The 19,367-nt window shown below is 39.1% G+C and overlaps 2 protein-coding genes across 3 annotated transcripts in view; both read left to right on the forward strand.

Annotated features, from left to right (window-relative positions):
- Window positions 1-491: 491 nt before the first annotated feature.
- On the forward strand, window positions 492-1,961 carry LOC134852097 (uncharacterized). Its single transcript, XM_063868376.1, has one exon. It carries the CDS (start codon window positions 492-494, stop codon window positions 1,959-1,961), a length of 1,470 nt encoding a protein of 489 aa, XP_063724446.1.
- A 3,643-nt stretch (window positions 1,962-5,604) lies between these two features.
- LOC134850877 (uncharacterized) overlaps window positions 5,605-19,367 on the forward strand; it is a 34,880-nt gene continuing 21,117 nt past the window's right edge. For both annotated transcript variants that reach the window (XM_063866636.1, XM_063866637.1), the window contains exons 1-6: window positions 5,605-5,901; window positions 13,316-13,564; window positions 13,847-14,292; window positions 14,418-14,707; window positions 14,981-15,444; window positions 18,578-19,073. In XM_063866636.1, coding sequence (XP_063722706.1) covers window positions 5,607-5,901; window positions 13,316-13,564; window positions 13,847-14,292; window positions 14,418-14,707; window positions 14,981-15,444; window positions 18,578-19,073 — 2,240 coding nt within the window. In that variant the 5' untranslated portion in view covers window positions 5,605-5,606. The remainder of the gene's footprint in view (window positions 5,902-13,315; window positions 13,565-13,846; window positions 14,293-14,417; window positions 14,708-14,980; window positions 15,445-18,577; window positions 19,074-19,367) is intronic.

The raw sequence follows: 19,367 nt of genomic DNA on the forward strand, positions 1-19,367 counted from the left end.
GAGTGATATGGCTAGGTGAAGATAGTGAACAAACAGTTGTTATACACTCCTAACGTAGCGGTATAGTTCTCAGTGGCGAGGCCCTCAAGTCCTGGATCAGCGAAGGCCAAAAGAAAAGTTTCTCGGAGCGCACTACCGCCATAGAGGTAAATGGTATGAAAATTATATCAGTTTACCAACCACTTTGGAGTAACGGGGTCGAAGGGATAGAAGAATATGGACACTGCCTAGAAAATGAAGTAGCCCGAACCCCCAAGACCAAGGTATTAATAATTGGAGGGGACCATAATGCTCACATTGGAAGGGAGAGAGCCTGTGAAACAAATGGAAGGTATGGTCTAACCACGCCAACAACCGAAGCAGGAGGAGACCTCCTCGATTGGTGTGTAGCGCACAATCTCCAGTGGATAAACTCTTTCTCTAACCTTAGGAAAAGGGGAACTTGGTTTAACCACAGCCACCGCAGATGGTATGAGCTGGACGGATTTATAATGAGGCGAGGAGAAAGGCACAGGCATGCAAAAAGGATACAAATTACCGAGGAGCTAACGCTATCGGACCACAAGCTGGTATCCCTCCACCTAAAAATCCCTAAGAGGTCCAGACCAACAAGAGTAGCACGGAAACCAGCAATAAACTGGGAGAAATTGAGTACTGAGCAGACAGCTCTAAAATTCCAAAAGGAGACCGAGACAAAGGAGGTGGACGAGTATAGCTCATGGAGCGAAATAGCGACAGCGCTAACGCAAGCTGCATTAAAGGTATGTGGAAAAAGAACCAGGCAGATAGCGAATCCGTGGCCGATCGGCCACGAAGATGAGCTGTCACAGCTCCATAATTCCATAGCTTCGGCCGTGAGGGATAGAAACGAATCCTTAGAGCAGGACCGTCCACTCCAAGATATACTGCGTAATAGGGACAACCTTAGGAAAGCAAGGGCTAAAATGAAGGGGAAGCTGAAAGAATTAGAACGTGAATGGTGGGATAAAATCCTAGACGAATGCCAACAGGCCAACATCAAAGGAGATATGGGCACCATGTACCGAACACTACGCCAATTAGGCGGCAGAGATAGGAAACCGGATACTGGCACAACACTCACAACTGATGAATTCAAAGCCCAGTTCGAAGGAGTATTGAAAAACCGATATGAAATCAGCCCTCAGCTTCTAATGGATACTGTTGCACGTATGGGGGATCACAGAGCGGAAAAGAAGTATATCGAAGAAAATAAACTGCTAAATGAGACCCCATCGGATAAGGAAATACAGGACTGCATCAGTGAAATAAGGGAGTCCGCGCCCGGAAAAGACAATGTCCGCATAAAGTACATCAAATTGGCCAGCCCACATGTTAAATCAGCAATAGTGGCCATGGTTAAAAATATGTTCTTATTCCGCGCCCCGACATGGGACGAAATCCTAAAGAACGGACAAATAGTACCCCTACATAAGAATTGCGGAAAAAATGATGTAAACAACTATAGAGGAGTCTGCCCATTGGCCATGGGCAGCAGGATCCTAGCAAGAATTCTGTCCAAAAGACTAAGAAAGTGGACAGAACGCCTAAATCTTCTAGATGACAATCAAAGCGGCTTCAGGACCGGAAGGTCGACTGCGGATGCAACACAAATCCTGGTCAGAATAACAGAAGACGCAGACGATCTAAAGAAGAGGCGAGCAATCTGGAACCTGCCTCAAATTGAACATACTGACCCCGAAGCAAGGCTTTTGGACCTACGTAAAGCGTATCCCAGAGTGAACAAACCAGCTCTTTGGGAAATCCTGCGAAACTACGGGATGAAAGGACCCTTCCTAGAATCCCTAGCAGATTTACACGAGGCAACCAGTTACCAAGTGAAAGGGAAGGAAGGAGATAGCGAGGAATGGATCCCAGAACGGGTCTCAGGGAGGGTTGCTCGACATCGCCATGTCTATTCAATATCTATCACCAAGTGGTAATGCGCATAGCGGAGAATGAACGGAAAAAGATATCAGACGCGAAACATGGACAGACGGGCATAAAATGGCGATGGATACCAGGCAGCAATATACCGGATATAAACAAGATCGAAAAGTCAAACAGCGAGACGCAAACTGTTAACATAACCATATCCTTGTTCGCAGATGATACCACTATCATCGGCGAGCAAAGAGAGCTGGAAGAGGGCGTTAACATTATCAAAGGAGTCATGGAGAAACTTGAGGAAAAGAACAACACAGACAAAGAAGAAAAGGCTTTATTTGGATCAGAAGAAGCAGAAGAAATATGCATGTTGGGTTGTTGGCTAGGTCCAAAAAAAGACCTAATGAATAGAAAAAAGCGAGCTGGATACCTATGGGCAAAATGCCGCTCGCAACTTCTGAAAAGTAAACTTCCCAGAAAGAAACAAGCACAAGTGGTGCAAGCATGTGTCGAAAGTGGGCTCCTATTCGATTGCGCTACTCGGCCGTGGTATAACCAAGAGATCAATAATATTCAGTCGTGGTTAGATAAAAGGTATAGATATCTCTGGAGTAATAAAAAGGGTCCACCGCTGAAACAAATGCATTATGAGGGGGTTAATATGCAGGACATCCGGAACATGTACGACATAAGATCATTGAGATGGAAGATCGAGAAACGTACATTAGAGCGGATAGGCCACATATTAAGAATGAGCAACGCAAGGACGGTTAAAATGGCGGTGTTAGGGTGGCTGGGAAGCCTCGAGGAAATCCAGAAGCGACCAGGTTACAAACAGAAAACCATTTTCTACTGGAGGAAGTTGCTCAAGGAGGCCGGAATCAACTGGACCGAAGCCCCTAAATTTGCCTTAGACCAAAAAGAATGGAAAAGAAGAATCAAGATACGCATGGACCACTTGGAGAAATGGGAGTACCAACAAGGGAATCGCCATGATGGGGAAGAAAAGTTAGAGAAGAGGAATTTCGATCTCCCCCCGACGAACTTACAGTGTGACATATGTGAAAAGGTTTGCAAATCGGTAGGGGGACTAAAGATTCACATAAAGAGAATGCACACCGAAGCCTCGCACTCTTTCACGTGCAGTCGTTGCCAGAAAACATGGAAGACAGAAGGTCCATACAAAAATCACGTCAAATTCTGTAACCCTCAAGAAGCTGAAAAACCCAGAAAATACATAGCAAAGAAGAAGGAATGTAGCAAATGCAACAGGACACTGTCGGCGACAATCATGGCCAAACACACAGACATATGCAGGGGGAGAGGGCATGGCTCGAACGAGCCGAACGCCTAGAAGAAGAAGAAGAGGAGTGGATGCGAGCCTACAAACAACTAAAGACATGGGAAGAGATCGTGATCAGTTCCGACGATGAAGAAGAATTATCGAGGCAAAATACTGTGTCGAGTGCATGCGGACTCAGTAGCTTGAAGACGGGGCGCCCATTGAGTAGGCTGCTCAGGGGTTCGTTCTTGAGTCTTGAGCGTGGAAGGCAAAAGATGCTTAAGTGTGAACTAACATGAAATCTGAGGGCACGGAAAAGAAATTTTAACAAACAAAGTAACGATACTAATATACTATAATTACTATATAAATCAAAATGATGCATGACAGTTTTCTGATTGGATAGGAAAAAAGAAATTTTAATGAATAGTTTGTAAAGCTGGAAATCAGGTTGAAGGTGGATGCAGATTTTGATTGCTGTTTGGCAATAATGCTACAATTTTGCCTGGCTGTGAATTTTGGGTTTAGATAACGTTAAATCTGCTGCAAACTTCTGTAAATACCACTGGCACTGTATCTTGACACGCACTCTACATTCTGGGGGCTCACTGACAGACGAATACACGCGATGAGGACATCGATCTTAAGTCCGCGGAGTAAGTGCCAGTCGGTCATATTTGGAAGATTGACCTTGAGCTGAGCGTTTAATCATGATTTTTGGGACAAAAGTAAAGTTTCGAAATTTCTAATTGAGCATATCATGCTCAAATTTCTCGCGACAATTGAAAATACGAGAAAAAGCAATCAGGAAATTCGAGTAAAAAATTGCTAGAGAGTAATAATGCTGTTCGCAATTTTAATATAATTTTCCAGCACGTGTAGAGATATCTTGTTCCCGATAGAAAATCAAGAGTCTTGGACGACGGATAGAGAATACGATCAATTGGACCAGAATGATACTTGAGTAGGGGTTGACTTCTTAGGTTGATCCATCTGAAGCGGATTAAAGGTTCACTGTACAATAAAAACTAACGGTATACTTAGGTTCCGACCCTGTTTTTAACGGCATTCGCGTGTTTTAGGCATTTCGAGACCTGACCATGAGGGCGTTCTTATTTCTAGAGTTGAGGGTATTTCGATAGTAGTCTTTAAGCTGTAACACGGATTGTAGTCTCATGTCGCAAGCGAACCGAATTGGCTCCTAAAGCTGCCCAATGGTCCAGGAAGAAAAACCTATTCACGAGTTCAAACTTATTTATTCAAAACTACTTGAGTTTGATTTAATTACCCTAAATTAGCTCTAGAGTTGCTTTACAATATAGATATTCTAAGTATTATTTTATTATATTGTAAATAAGTATATATCCAAGAAAACTTGTGTGACTTACACTTGCTTAATAATATTAATTATCATTTTGCAATTAAAATGTTCATTTTTTTTGCACCCATCAGTTGACGGCTGAGCTGACTTTCTGCGCCGGGTTGCAATGTCCTCAATTGCATATAAAAGCCCAGGAAAATAAGTTGACTTTAGAGTATTCTTTGTAGAAGTAATTCCAGTATAATTTTGTTAGGTATGGTTTGTCAATTTGTTCGAGGTCGATATTTCCCATTTTTCGTATTATATTCAATATTTGACTGATTCTTTTCCAAAAGTTTTCGTCAGCCTTTCTTGTTCGAGTTTTTGTTATTGATATAGATCTTTTTGTTTTTTTAATGAATGATCGTCATTGGATTTCGTATTCGACTTTATAATAGGCAGTTTGATGTTGTAACTGCCTCTCAACATTGATATTAGCATTAACAGATCATGTAGTTCAAAGTAATACGATAGTGGAAGCAGTCTCAGTTCAGTTAATCTTTGTTTATATGTTAGTAAGAAACTGATATAGATATAACACATTTCAACTCAATTGTTTTCTCAATTCCGATAAATGATTTATTTTTACGTAGTGCCGCAGAAGATTGATTTTTTGATCTGAAAAATGTGCGTTTCAAAGCTCATCTCAACTGTTTGTCTAAGTACATCATTGAAGTTGCATCAATTTGCTCTAAAAATATTGCTGCATAATATAAATGATTTAAAACTGAACAATGAAGTAAAGCAAACGTTTGGACAACATTTTTTTTTATAATTTCCTTGAATTTCATGTGTTCTGCTTTAATGAAGAAAAAAACTTAATTTTCCTAATAAAAAACTTCCAGTTTCGTGATGAAATTGCCTGTGTACTCGGATTTTGGTTAAGTGTTAATATTACTAACAATAGTTTTTTTGGCTATTCGAAAATGCGGCTCTGTGAGTACCCACCTTTGAATCCGTATCATTTAGATACCAGCTAAATGAACTCAACTCGATGATTGTCAATTCAATCAAGCAATTTTGATGCTGCTAAAAACGGATTGAACTTTTTCAGCTGAAATGGAATTAGATCCCAGCATGCTGCATTTGTCGTGGGATCAGATTCCAACAATGGGAAATCTATACACAATTGTGAAAGAACTAGATGACATGTTACTGGAAAATAATACTGAAATTGATCATTGCATGAGCAATATCATGGAATGCATCAATGATATTCCACCAATAGGAAAGCCAATGAACAACCTCTCTGCGAATTCTGCCGAAAGCGGAGGAGGAAGTCGGAATGCTGGCTGCTCTGCTAAATCATCAGCTTCTCAATATGATTCGTATGAAGCCGCAATTCAAATGCTTGGTTAGTCTGAGGTTAGGGTTCCCTATTTTGTCAGGTTAGGGTTCGCAATCATAACAAAAAACCATTTTGTTATTTTTAAGCATTATTCCAATTATCCTTATTTTGTATAAGTGTGTGTGTGTGCTGCTCCCTTTAAATTAAATATACAGCAAAATTTTTGGTTTGATGGGAACCGGAAATAAACGGTATTTGACCTCCTAGCTTCACGTAGAATAATCACAGGCTTGATTTGTAACCCCGAAACGGCAGCGGAAGTTTGTAAAACTGACAATTTAGAGGTTTTGTTAATGATGGCTACTGTCCCTACCACTGAGTTTTTCCTCAGTAAATGTAATAACTGGAGTACTTGCACTTCGCTCTTTTATTCAATCAACCATCCGGCTTCCGGATGGTTGATTGAGTTTGAATTTATAATAAAGGAAGCGGGGCTACGTCTTTTACCAGACCGGATTTTTAGCAGACCGACCTTTTAGCAGACCACAATGCAATAAACCACAATGCATTAGGATGATTTGAAAAGGAAGCGGTTAGAACAAACAAAACTTGGCTGAGAAACCGTGAAATCATTGTCTTTAGCCAGACTAATAGTCGTCATTACATCTGTCAATCAAGTTTGTTTATTGAGTCTGGTGAAAGGTCCATATTATAACTTTTCGGGTAAAATGTCGTTCTGGTGAAAGGTCGGGCCCCAAAGGAAGCATATGAGGGAGTCCAGGCTCCAGTTGATGATTCCTGTGAACCAAGTTATTCACGGGAAAAATTTCTAGTACCTGATTGCAATGCCCTTGCTTATCGCAAGGGTAATACGCCAAGAGAAAAACAGAGAATGGTCAAAACATTTTCGAATTAACAAATTCATCATCAGTTTCTAAAAACATTTCCAACGTTAAACACGTACAATCCTAATAATGTACTCAAACCATCATAAATTAATAAATAAATCACCGTAAACATGTAGAAGAAACAAGGATTGCATGCCATACAGCGATGGGACAATGAAACAGTGCTCGATTGTGATGGATTTTAGGATTGGGATGCAATCTTGGATTTTAGTGGGGGGACGGCGGTCTTGAGTTTCCAAGTAGTAAAGATAATAGGGACCCGCGTGATGTTGTTCAACCGTTTCTTGAGCTGTCGTTATTCTTACCTCTATACTGAGGGGTGAACAGTGTTGACGGACCCTTTTCATTCTCGCGTTCGTCAGCTCGGTTCTCTGTTTGTCCTAGCAGTTTCACGATAGTGTCATAGACATGGGGTCTTAGAACTCTGGCGGGTATTGGTTCGCCTCCCAAGTCGTCTTGCAGTCCGACTAACTTCACCAAAGTTCTCCCAAGTAGGAGTGGCATTGGAAATCCGGTGAACACACCCTTGATTGAGGTTGCGTATGTATCCAGTGGGTGCCACCGCCCTAAAGGAAAGAATCAAATCAGTGTCAAATGGTTTTTGGTACCAATGGGTGCTGGCATCTGTGCTAGCCAACTGACGAACATATCCAGAAACGGGATGCCATTGTCTCAATCTCTCATTGGTGGACTCCAGATTCGGGTGTAGTGTGTTGAGTTGTAACAGGATGTTGTCATTGAAGTCCTGCCGTGCTCATCTCATGATGTTGTCCACACAGCGGCAAAAAGTTTTCGCCTTGACAGGGACAGTAGAAGCAACACCCACCCGTCTCTGACAGTCGGTGCAAACCTACTCCTTGCCAGTCTTGTTCTTAATGACCTTGAGAGGAATCTCACTGCATTTACGGTGGAATCAGAATTGACACTAACCACACTGTATAGAATAACCCCTCCAAGTCGCCTTCTTCGTACACGTCGGACGGATGGTCTTGGCTGTCGTCGCTACGGGCTGCTGCTCTGTGGTGACCGCCTGCTGACCATGCGAGGCAATGTCGCCTTCAAACTGCTTCACCAGGCATGCGCCAGAATGACCGCCATGGCGGCGCCCATCGCCACACCATCTCTTGGATATACCACTTGTCACCACAGATTAAGTACTCGTCTGGAGGACAGCCAGAGTTGTAAAGTATGTCACAAGCCATTCCGATAGCTTCACCTACCTGAACGTTCGTGTAAAAAGGTTCGTGCAAGGGCAATAATCATCCTGATGACTGCTTCTGAGATAGCAATTCATTAACTTCTACAGCTTCAAACACTATTGCCTTGCACACAAGCATAGAGGGGGTAGCGGAGTAGTTGACCTCAACCTCCTGCCTATCTGGCATAAAGATAACACATCCGCTTAAGACTGCCGTGTCCTGTGGTTCGAATCCGTTGGGACCTGTTTTTGCAAACTTGAGTTTTCGTGCTTTTTTGGACTATCGTCCGTCTTTTTATTTTTGTCGGCTCAGTTTCACCTGGCTGATTTTTTCGAAGGTTCAGCCTTCTTCTAAGTTGCTGTTAAGCCCATGCTTGACGACAGAGCCCGGCTGTTCGATGTCAGTCGGGGCTTGTTTATAAAGCAAACTGGAAATTTTCAGTTAACTGCCCATTTTTGCGTCTTAGTTCACGCAGAAAGGATTTTTTAAAAGTTCGATTTCTTCATAGCTTTTACAAAGCTCCATGAAAAGTGTTTTTGGCAAAGGTTTTTTCTGGACCTTTTGGGTCTTTTTTGACCAGAACGATTTTTTTCAAGTTTTTGATTTTATTTGCTGTTATTGATTTTTGTATCGCAATTCGTGCGAAGCTTAGGTTCGATTCTCTGTACATGTTTCTTGACATCTGTTAATTTTTTAATCAATGCAATTCGCTATTCGGAAAAAACAATACTGTCGAAGCTCTAGTACAGCTAAGTGAAAACTCAATCCTCGAAAAAAATAATTTGGAATGAAGCATATTTCTCAACTTGAAGAAAACTTTTGATACTTTAAATTGTGACATTCTTCTGAACAATAATTTATTTGAGCTTTATGGAATAAGAGGATTTGTACAAGAATGGTTTGAAAGTTTTTTGACTAGCAGATATTAAATTGTTAATATACATGTTAGTAATTCGAATTGGCTGGCCGTATCTTGTGGCGTGCCTCAAGGATCTGCCATGACCCCTATTTGTTCTTGTGTATGTGAAAGATATGTAAGATACCGTCAATCACCTGAAGTTTACTTTATGTTCATTATACAATGTAGCTTGTAAAAGCCAAGAGTTAAATATATTCATAAAAGTTATTAGCAGAATTTGTCAATAATTGACTGCAAATAAGCGCGCTGTAAATAAAGATAAGTCGATCTTAATAAGTTTTAAAAGTAAGCCCGGTGCTTCTAGTATCAGTCTTTTCCTAATGAAAATGATATTGGTCCCTCAACCAGGCTCGAGTCCCCGCAGAACCTTGTTTTTGCACAGGGGTGTGTATGTTGATTCCAAGCTGTTATTCATGATTCATCTGTTAAAGAACAAGTCAAAATTGGGTAGATAAGTCGATTATTCCTAAAATAAGAAGTTTTAATCCCAATGGAATCCTTATCAAATTTTCTTTCAGTATCATTCAATCTATTATTACACTTGCGACAATTAGACTTCTTTCCCGTAAACAATTTTTATGAGAACTTGCACTTGCTTCAATATTAAATCTTAATAATTTCCAGGTTCGTTTCCACTTGGCCTGGAGGTAACGAAGTTTTGAGGCTCGAGTCCCCGCAGAACCTTGTTTTTTTCCTTATGTAGGAAATTGAAAATTTTTCTATTTAAAATTGAATTGTAAGAGTTTCGTTTGTCTGCGCAATTTTTGTTGACTTAGGTGCTACATCACGGATTTTTCTTGTGGTGTTAGCAAAAATCATTGTAATGGCATTTTTTTTCTTGGCAATTTCAGTTGGACTTTAAATTTTTAAAAAGTTTAACAAAAAATGAAAGGTTGTTGGTTTTTTATAATAGATTTTTTTTGAAAAAAAAACAGTTTTTATGAAACTGTATGGAGTTGGGGGTTCTTATTGAATTTTGTTTTTTTGAGACGCTTTGAGCTTTGAGACGATTTGAAGACTTGGATTTTTAGTTTTTGCAAAAATTTTTAGTTTTTCTCAAAACTACTTTTTCGGTTTTCAAACAACGGTATTAATGAAAAGACCACCCATTGCATTTGCCGCCTTTGAAAGCATGTCTGCAGCTTGTAAAAGTGTGTCTGCATAATTCTCTGGTCATTTTTTTACATGAACTTTTTTGGGGAAAATTCCTTTGGCGGAATGTTTGACCCTTATTTTAGTTTTCTCCGAAATCACCCTCCCAAATCTAAGATTTTGTTTTCCAATCAACGGTTTTGTGGGAAGCTCCCCTCTGCGTGACCGGCTCCGCCCAAAGATTTTTACACAAGAGTAGTGGTCGTCGAAAAAGTCAAATTTTGATTTTTTGACCGTTTCAACTTATTGACTTTTCTCGAACTAAACTTATCTCCGAAATCTGAGATTTCTGGTTCAAATGTAGGAATTTTCCTGGCATAGATGACAAACCCATTTTTTTTACTCAAAAGTTGATGGACCTGGGAAAACTTAATCTTTGGTTTTATTTTCGGTGAAACTTTGACTTTTCTTGAAGACTACTCTTCCAAATAATTTCGTATCCTGTGTTGTATCGCAGATGGTTTGAAACTGCGCCTTGCGTCTGTAAAAATTTGATCTGTTTGTGTTTGGTTGGACTTGCTACACAAATTTGGTTCCATTTTTTATGAAGCAGAAGAAATAAGTCTGAGTGGTTTAATACAAACAAAAGCGGAAACACTAGGAATTTTATATATACTAACCAAATATTGACAGTGCTTGAGCTATTTGCTTATCCTTTTGAAATTATTGTTAAGATCTTTGCTAAGAGTTTTTTTCGTAAATAAGCCAAGAGCAATTGAACAAGAGGTTCAGCATAGGCCACTTTCAGTAAAGGTAAGTTAAAGGGAAATTCAATTACAAGTAGAGTATACAAGTTGATAATCTATTTAGCGAAAATCGTAATTTTCCTAAAGTTTTGTTGAGATTGAAATAGGATGCGATTAGTTGCTTAGCGAATCAAATAAGAATCGAGGCACACTCGGCGCTTTTTCTTTTGAAAAACTCGTTCAGTATACCGAAACTGACATTTCTGCTCCGCACGTCACCGTGCTTCATGCACCCCGACATACTCTCCAACTATGATTCCATTCTGACCTCAACACTAGAAAAAATCACCAATGTTCAACTTACAGATTCCTCTCGCATCCAAGCCTGCCTGCCTGTTAAAATGGGTGGCCTGGGTCTGCCATCTGCGTCATTGCTTCCGACTTCCTGTTTTCTATCCTCCGCGAGCTCTTGCGCTGCTTTGTCAGACCAAATCTCCACTTGTACTGGACCAACAGGCGACGAAAAAACTGCTCTGGAACTCTGGGGTGATACAGCACAAGCACTTCCACCAACTAATAGAAGCACTCAAAAGAATTGGACTTGGCCAGTATTCGAGAACCTAAAAACCTCGATGCTTGTGAACTGCTCAAAGACAGACCACAATAGAATAGAAGCTTAATCTGGAAAGATGGCGGGAAGCTGGCTGCAGGCTCTGCCATCATCCAACTTGGGCTTGAAACTCACAGATATCCAACTCCGCATCAGTGTGGCACTGCAGTTGGGCGGCAAAGTGTGCGAACCCCACCAATGCCGATGCGGTAAAGAAGTCTCTGAAGACGGCCACCATGGTTTGGCGTGCAAAATGAGCGCCGGCCGTCATACTCGCCACCCGTTGTTGAATGACATAGTGAAGAGGGATCTTGCCAGTGCCAACATACACTCGGTATTAGAACCCCATGGACTTTGCCGCGCAGATCGGAAAAGGCCAGATGGGCTCACGTCTACACCTTGGTCCAGAGGCCAACCAATGGCATGGGATGCCACGGTCGTGGACGCATTGTGCAGCAGTAGAATTGACTCATTCGAGCCCCTGAAAGCAGCGACTACAGCAGAAGAGACGAAAAGAATGAAATACACTGAAATCATCAACAGAGGCTACTTGTTTCAGCCTGTCGCATTCGAAGTACAAGGAGGCGCAGGACCAGACACCAAAGGTTTTCTTTCTAAGCTCGGCAAGCTGATTCAAGATTCCACCAACGAAGCCCGTGCATCTGCCTTCCTTAGACAAAGAATATCAGTTTTCATACAGATGTCTAACGCAGCATGTGTCATCGGAACTCTACGCCCTCAAGCTTCTCTCGATGAAGTTTTTATGATCCTCTAATTCTATGTCACCATGTATCTCACTTTCTGCGATTTTCTTATCTTGCCATTGCCAACTTACAGCCTTTTTATCAGATAGATTTCCCATGTGGTGCTCTCTTTCACTCCCGGTGCTATCTTGGTTTCATGCTTCAATTGTTGTTTTGCTATTTGAAATAATTTTTTTTTATTTGGTAATAAGATACACATTAGTCTTGAAAGTCTTGTTAGTGCGTACTATTTTTCTTCTTGAGGTGGCCAATACTTCCATTTCAATAATGAATAAAATGAGTTTTTGTAAGTGTTTTGTATGCGTGTTGTATGCCTTGACAAGTAAATTAAGTATTGTTTTAATGATTTTGAAAGTTTGAACGTATGTTTTAATGCTACCCTGCTGAAAAAATAGTTTGTTTTGATTATTAAAAAAATATATATTTCAAAATCTTTAAATTTGTTGAAATTAATTCTTTTGTCTTGTTCATCACTTTTTTTCTGAAATGCATGCTAATTGTCGGAAAGTTTGCTCGAAGTAAGCAATGAGAGGATGCGCTCTAGAAGCTTGTAGCTGAAAAGAAATGAAATGGAAAAAACTGCAAAAATGCATTTTTTGTGTTTTTTCTTGTCCTTATTCTCACGAGGGTACAGAGATTCTATCAAAATGAAGAACTTTCGTTGGCACGCAGCTTTCATGGTTCAGAATTGTAAACTTCGTTTAAATACTTTGTTATTAAATCCATTATTTTTTTAAGTTTTATTTTTGAGTAATACAAGCATAATATTTGTTTGCAAATTTAGAGGAATATCTTCTTCTAATAATAATAGAACTTTTTTCGAATAAATTCTCAATTTGTAGAGCCAATGAAACCTAAGCGCAGCCTTATTCAAGTATCTGATTATCAGTTCAATCTTTTTGAGTTTCTTTCAACTCCTGTTTTTTCTTTGCATGTGTTAATTTTGTGTTCAATTTCTCAACCTGATTGACTTAATTCTCAACCATCTCGACTTAATTTATTTTCCTTCGCGTTTTACTTTCCTCCTTTCCCCCTAATTTATGAAATTCCAAGAGTTTTTGTCTGGTTGAAATGACGAAAGTTAGTGTAGTAATTTCGGTTACCGTGATAATTTCTGACCTGTTTTTATCTTCACACTCAAGGGCGGTGAAAGGTAAATTTCTCGATAATGGGTGGGTATATGCATATTTTAATAAATTACGCTTCTTTATAAGATGTCAGAAGTTCTTTCCTTGTTTTAAGTTTCTGCCGATGTACTCGAGAAGAACGCTTGTTTTGTGCCAAGCCAAGAAGACGTGACTCGGGTGTTGCAGCACATCTTGGATGCAATTAATAGACATAACTTGACACCTGGACAATCCGGAAGCGCATCGTCTGCCGTAGTTGCGGAATGCGAACAGCAAATGTTTCTCAGTTTAATTAAGTTGTCAACGCATGAAGGGTTTTGCTTGCCGTTCAAACCTCAGAATTCATCGTCTGTGTCAGCCCAGGGTTAGTTATACTATACTGTTCATGTCTTTCGATCAGATGTTGAAGAGATGATGACGATGATGTGCAACATAAATGTTTAACGATCTGTAACGATAATGTCAGGGTCGATAAACACAAGAAGTTCAAGTTCGGCCAGTATCCATGTCCTGTTTTTCGTGGAGGACTCCACTGGTTCTTTATCAAATCAAAAAGATGCGAGATATTTTATTTCAAGCCATGGTAACAAGGTTAAGTGTTGATGTTAGAGGCTGTTTAACATAATAATTTCATTCATGTATTTAGACCCTACAGTGTCATCACTTATGGACACGGAAGAGAAATACAATGCTGTTTTGTGGCAGCAAATCTGCAAAAAGTTTGAATCTTCCTTCATCAGTTTCTTACAAACGTTGCCAGTTGCGAACAGCTCACCTATCAAAAACCAGCTTCAGAAACGACACTTTCTACTAGAAGCGCTTTGTACCCTTCTTCCTGTGAATCATGTTTGGTCAAAATATTGCGCAATCCGAATGCAAGACCTACATAAGCTGACGTCACAGGTTTTGCATTTTCAACTTGGTCCACGAAGTAAAGTGAACTTCACCAACTTGAATGACGAAGATCAAATAGGCAGTCCACGTTTTGCTGCTGGGCTGCAGGGAAGTGTCGGAACTGCAGGTCATGAAATGCAGATGACCAATTTCAACCAGTTTGTCAAACTACTGCCTACGTTTTACAACAAAGTTAAAGTAAGTGGAATCATTCGGAAAGTAAACACTAAAACCTCATTAAACACGAAGATGTCCGTTAATGGAGATGAAACTACTGACAATTAGTTTTGAAATTCAAGTGTTCTCAGCAAAGCTGTTTTTAGCTGATGGTGGAGGAAGACGAGTTTGTTGTTCTGAGTGATATCTTCGGATCCAAAGTGTCTGTCAGCGAGGTGTATGCACAGATATATCTGCCCTTCATCGAAACTCTTCTCAGCAAAATCTCAGAGCGAGTCCAATCCAATTTGCTCCAGCAGCAGTACCAGAAACAGGTGAATGTGGAAAATATTGCGAGTTTGGATGAAAAGAAGAGGTCTTCATCCAAGCAGCGAAAAAGCGGAACTGCAATCGTGGGTGCCAAAAGAAAGGACGAAGATCAGTCTGCGTCAAACAGGTTTTGTGAACTAGTGAACATGCAGCGTTATTCATTAGGAACATGCCGACCTGCGTGAAAATTAGAAAAATATAAAAAACTGGAAGGGTAATCAAAAGAAGTTATCAAAAAAATGGATGCCAGGCCTAAAGTTTCTTGGAATGCGTATGTAAAACGACTTGTCTTTTCTGTTTTTGTTTCTGCTCACAGGATTAGAAATAGAAAGTTTTTTCTGTTAGATCAAATGTAAGTTACTTTTTGGACGTTTGTTTTGTTGACTGTGTCCCATTTCAGATCTCAGCAAACGCAAACTCAGAGTGCATTTAGTGAGTTCACTAGCTTCATGGATACTTCGCCATTGAATGAAGATCAGTTGCAGACTGCCCACGTACCAACCTTAACTATGGAAGAGCTGAAGCAAATAGGCGAAGTAATTAAGCTATCAGTTGTATTCGAAGACTATCTGTCAGATCGTGTTATGCAGCTGAAACTGGATAGTGTAACGGATAAACATGAACAGAGTCCAAAAATGGTGAAGAGTGTCTTGAAGAACAGGAATCCTGAGAGTCCGGCGACCTCATCAACCGGAGTGGTAGTTTCAGGAACTGCAGATACAGTGGGCTCTGGAGGACAAGGCAGTTCGAGTTCAACTGGAGTTGAGAACTTGTATATGCCTGGTCAGTTTTCAGTCGCCGATACCATGAGTGTCCAAGTTGACACTGAAGCCGTTACAAAGTATGCGTACTCTCAACCCCAAGGTGAGATGCAATTTTATCGTGAAGGTCCATTGATTTCTGATGATTGAACTCATCATGATGCCTTGCCTCGTGATGTGGGCTCATTTTCACATACTCATATCTAAATACCCTTGATAAGAAAAATAGCCTAATGCTCACAGCACAGAATGCAACACAGAGGTTTGGATCACAAAATTCATAGAAAAACAAACACGAATAAGATGAAGAGGTACTAATTTTTTATGCTTGTGACCTTGATTTTTAAAACTATTTTGAATTTTAATGCTGGAGTTTTCTTTTTTGCAATAAATTATCAGGTTTTTTACGGATGCATGATTTCTTATATTTTTTTTTGTGCGTGAAACTAGTTTAAGTTATAATTAGTTAGGTGTTTTGTAAGTTTGAGCAATTTTATTTGAAATTGATTGAATTAACGGTTTAACGTATTGCTTCAATATGTTTAAAAAAATTGTAATTTACCTGTTTTTTTCCCTTTGTTTTGTCTACAAAGGAATGTGGCGGAAGGTTCTGCACGAGATCATGGAGTGTGGTTCTTTCTGGCTGAGTTTCATGGAAAAAAAACTTTTCGCGTTTTTTATTTCTTTTGTGTGCGTTTTTTGTTTTGTGATAAATCTCTCTTACCGTTGCAAATAAATTTTCTAATTGATATTTTTTGATGAAATTGGGTCATTTTCATACGTTTTCGGAGTTTTTTTCTGATTTTCGGCAAGTTTTTTTGTGGCAATTGTTCGTAATTTTTGCATTCATGTTTTACACAAGCAATGCTTGTGTTATTGTATGAACTATCTTTTTTTCCGACCTAAGTCGGAAATATTTTTGAGACGCCTATATTGTTGCGATAAAATAAGTTCATTTTGAAAGTGTTCATTTTGATCAATAACCAACTACTAAGTATAGCCAATGCTAAGGATTTTAACAAAGACTATTGTTGTTGTTCCTACTTTCGTAACGGAATATTTGTGCTCAGGGTGGCTTTTTTTCTTCAGACAAATTTCGACTTTTAACCTAGCCGTTTTTGATGGAATTTTTTATATCATTCAAAAGGTATTGTTATCCTGAGCTTTATTTTGAAAGATTTTCTGCCTGTGATCTTTTTTCGTAAAGATATGGGGGTTTAAAAATTGCGATTTGGGCCAATTAACGCTCGATATGTTTCGCGCTATTTACGCGTAAGCGCAGATAAAATCCGTCATAGAAATCGTTCCAAAATGGTTGAAGGAAGCTTATTTGCCATTATAGGAGCGATTTGTTACTAGGAGCGAAATTTATTACTTTTTACTTCATATTGACTTGTACTGCTAATGCCTCATAATTGGCGTACGTCAGGTGAGAAATTTTGTAGACGCAAAGTTATACTCGTTCAGTTTTTCCCAGTAGCGTTATTGGTCATATTTTTGCTTGTGTATGCGAAGTGCAACTTCGCCTCTGTGTTGAAATTTGTTCTTCGTTTTTGTTTTGCTTTTTGGTCTTATACTATAGCAATTAGCGGATTGGGCCTTTCACCCTCGATAGGGTGGATATGCAGATTGTTTGGTTGCAAAATTTTATGAACAGTTTTCGAGTACATTTAGGATTTTTTGTGTCTCAATCTTTGATCGAATTGTTTTCTTATCATTTTCATTTCGTCTATTGGTTATCAGAAAGAAATGGATAGAGAAATGGATAAAGTAGTCCAAATCCTCTTTTTGTTTTGAAGGTTATTGATTTTCAAGTTTGAGACACATTATCTTTTGAATTTTGGAGCTTTATTGTGTATCGCAAGTGGTGCGAATCTCAGCTTCGCCTCTGTGTTATAAATTTTCTTGCATTTTAGAGCACATTTTTGTAAGTGTCCACCATTTTGGCGTCCCTTCTATGTTAATATAAGTAGAAATAAAATTATAGCTAGCCTAATTGTGGCCGTGAAAAGATACAATTGATACGTTTTAACTTTATTTTTTTCGGAAAAACGAAATAACATACCATTTTCTGAAAATTGGATTCATTTTCCGAAATTTTTCATTGCAGCTCGAGACCCCTTGTATCTTTTTGCGATTTAATGATTAAAAACACCTGAATGCTAAGTTCTCGACGCATTCAGTGGTCGGACAAAACTTTTTTTCCCATCATTAAAAGTGACTAAGAACTTTATCTCGAGGTGTTTTTTTTCATGTTTTTCTTTTGCAAAATAAAGTACCACAGATATTCATCAGAAAGGATTCAGTGATATTTCGTATTAAAGTTCTTTTCATTCTAACGACAAAAAATTTTATCATAAATATCTCAATTCCGGTTTAAAATTTTACTTTCTAGCTTAACTTCGAGAATCTAGGTTTTATCATTTTGTATTTAAGCCGCAAAAATTTAATTAAACTCCTGAAAAACGTGTTTTTGAAGCTTCGTTTAGCTCTTTTTCGGCAAAAAGTAGCAAATGAAAAAATTGATAAGTTTTTTTTTTGGTTTTTTCAGGAAGTCTTAAGATTTGTTCAGGTTCGATTTTACTTTTTCGCGAGTTGATTTTTGATTGAGGTGGTTCAGTTCATTTCATTTGTTAAAAGGAAGGGAAACTCCTCTATCGAAAAGCGAAAAATAAAAGGTCACAAAAACGTGATCGACTTCTATTTTCGAAAATGGAGTTTAATTTTCAGATTTTGCAGCGAAATAAAATAATTATCTTTTGATTCAGTTTTCTCAAATTAGGTAAGTTTTATCGTAAAAGCGTCAATATTAATTGTTTTAGATATTCGAAGAGCTTTAAGGGTATCTTTTTTTCTTTGAAATTCGAAAGTTGAGATATTTCAATAAACAAGTCGTTTTTTTTTTCTGTTTTATTGCGTTCGCGTACTCTTCTCCAACTGTCTGTGGCTCTGTTTGATTTTTTTTTTTCGTTTTGCGATTCTTTTTTTGAAGATAACTAGTCGATTATGACTGATATACTAATTCTCTCTGCTTTCGTCACACTTCTTGTCCCACAACGCTCAAACTTGGCAAATTGTTTCCATTTTTTAATGAATGTTGTTGGAAGTTTGTGATGATTGCACAGCACTCGGGTGCTCTCGTTTCTCGAAGTTTTTAGAGTGAGTTGGGTTAATCAATTACCTTGTTGGATTTGTAAATGAGATTTGAAAGTTTCAATGAAATTAATTGCTCTTAGGGATTGCAGCAAAAGAAAACGCGACTGTGTACAATGCCCTGGAGGATCAGGACATTGGAAGGTACCTTTGGATAAGAGTAGTTTTGTCTAATCTGGAACAGCATCTATCTAGGAGTCTCAAAATCCAGCTCACGGGATATTCGCACAAATGTCTGGAAGATTTGAAAGCTACGTTCGACTCCAAGAACTCAAACAAAACTGCAAATGTGTGCAATGACTTCAATTTTTGTCTCACTTCGACGCCACAAAAGATACCTCATCAAGTTAAATCGTTGCTTGACATGTATAACTGGTGTCTGCCCTATCTCAAAACCTGTCTGTCCGTTGACTCAATTTGCGCCCCAATTTTGGACTCCTTTCTGGCGACTGTGAAGGCGCTGTTGGGCGAGATGAATCGTCAGTGTAATTTGGCACCTGATTCTGCCCCAATGACTCAGATGTATTTGAATTTTTCGGCGGCCTGGATTGTGCATACATTCAGTAACCACATCACGAGGTAATATTTTTGCGCATATTTTGTATGCGTCTATAATAACAAAAACTTAGAACCAAACCGAACTGTGAAATAGGACAAATTTCTGGGAGTAATTCTTTGGGGTTTATGTTCACAAAAGTTCACGATTACACATACCCAGCGTATTGTTATATTACGAAGTCAGTTTTTTTCTAACTCAAGTGCTCAAATATTTGGCGGCGTTTTTCCAGCAATAACAATATATCTGGTTTGATTTTGATTTTGCTGCATTAGCGTTATATGTGGTTTAATTTTGCTGCTTACTGAACAAAAAAG

This window comes from Symsagittifera roscoffensis, chromosome 7 (assembly GCF_963678635.1).
Source record: "Symsagittifera roscoffensis chromosome 7, txSymRosc1.1, whole genome shotgun sequence".
Classification (NCBI taxonomy): Eukaryota; Metazoa; Xenacoelomorpha; order Acoela; family Convolutidae; genus Symsagittifera; species Symsagittifera roscoffensis.

Bases quoted from the DNA above. Each gene is read 5' to 3' on its own strand.
- LOC134852097 (XM_063868376.1), top strand. From the start codon at position 492: ATGAGGCGAGGAGAAAGGCACAGGCATGCAAAAAGGATACAAATTACC.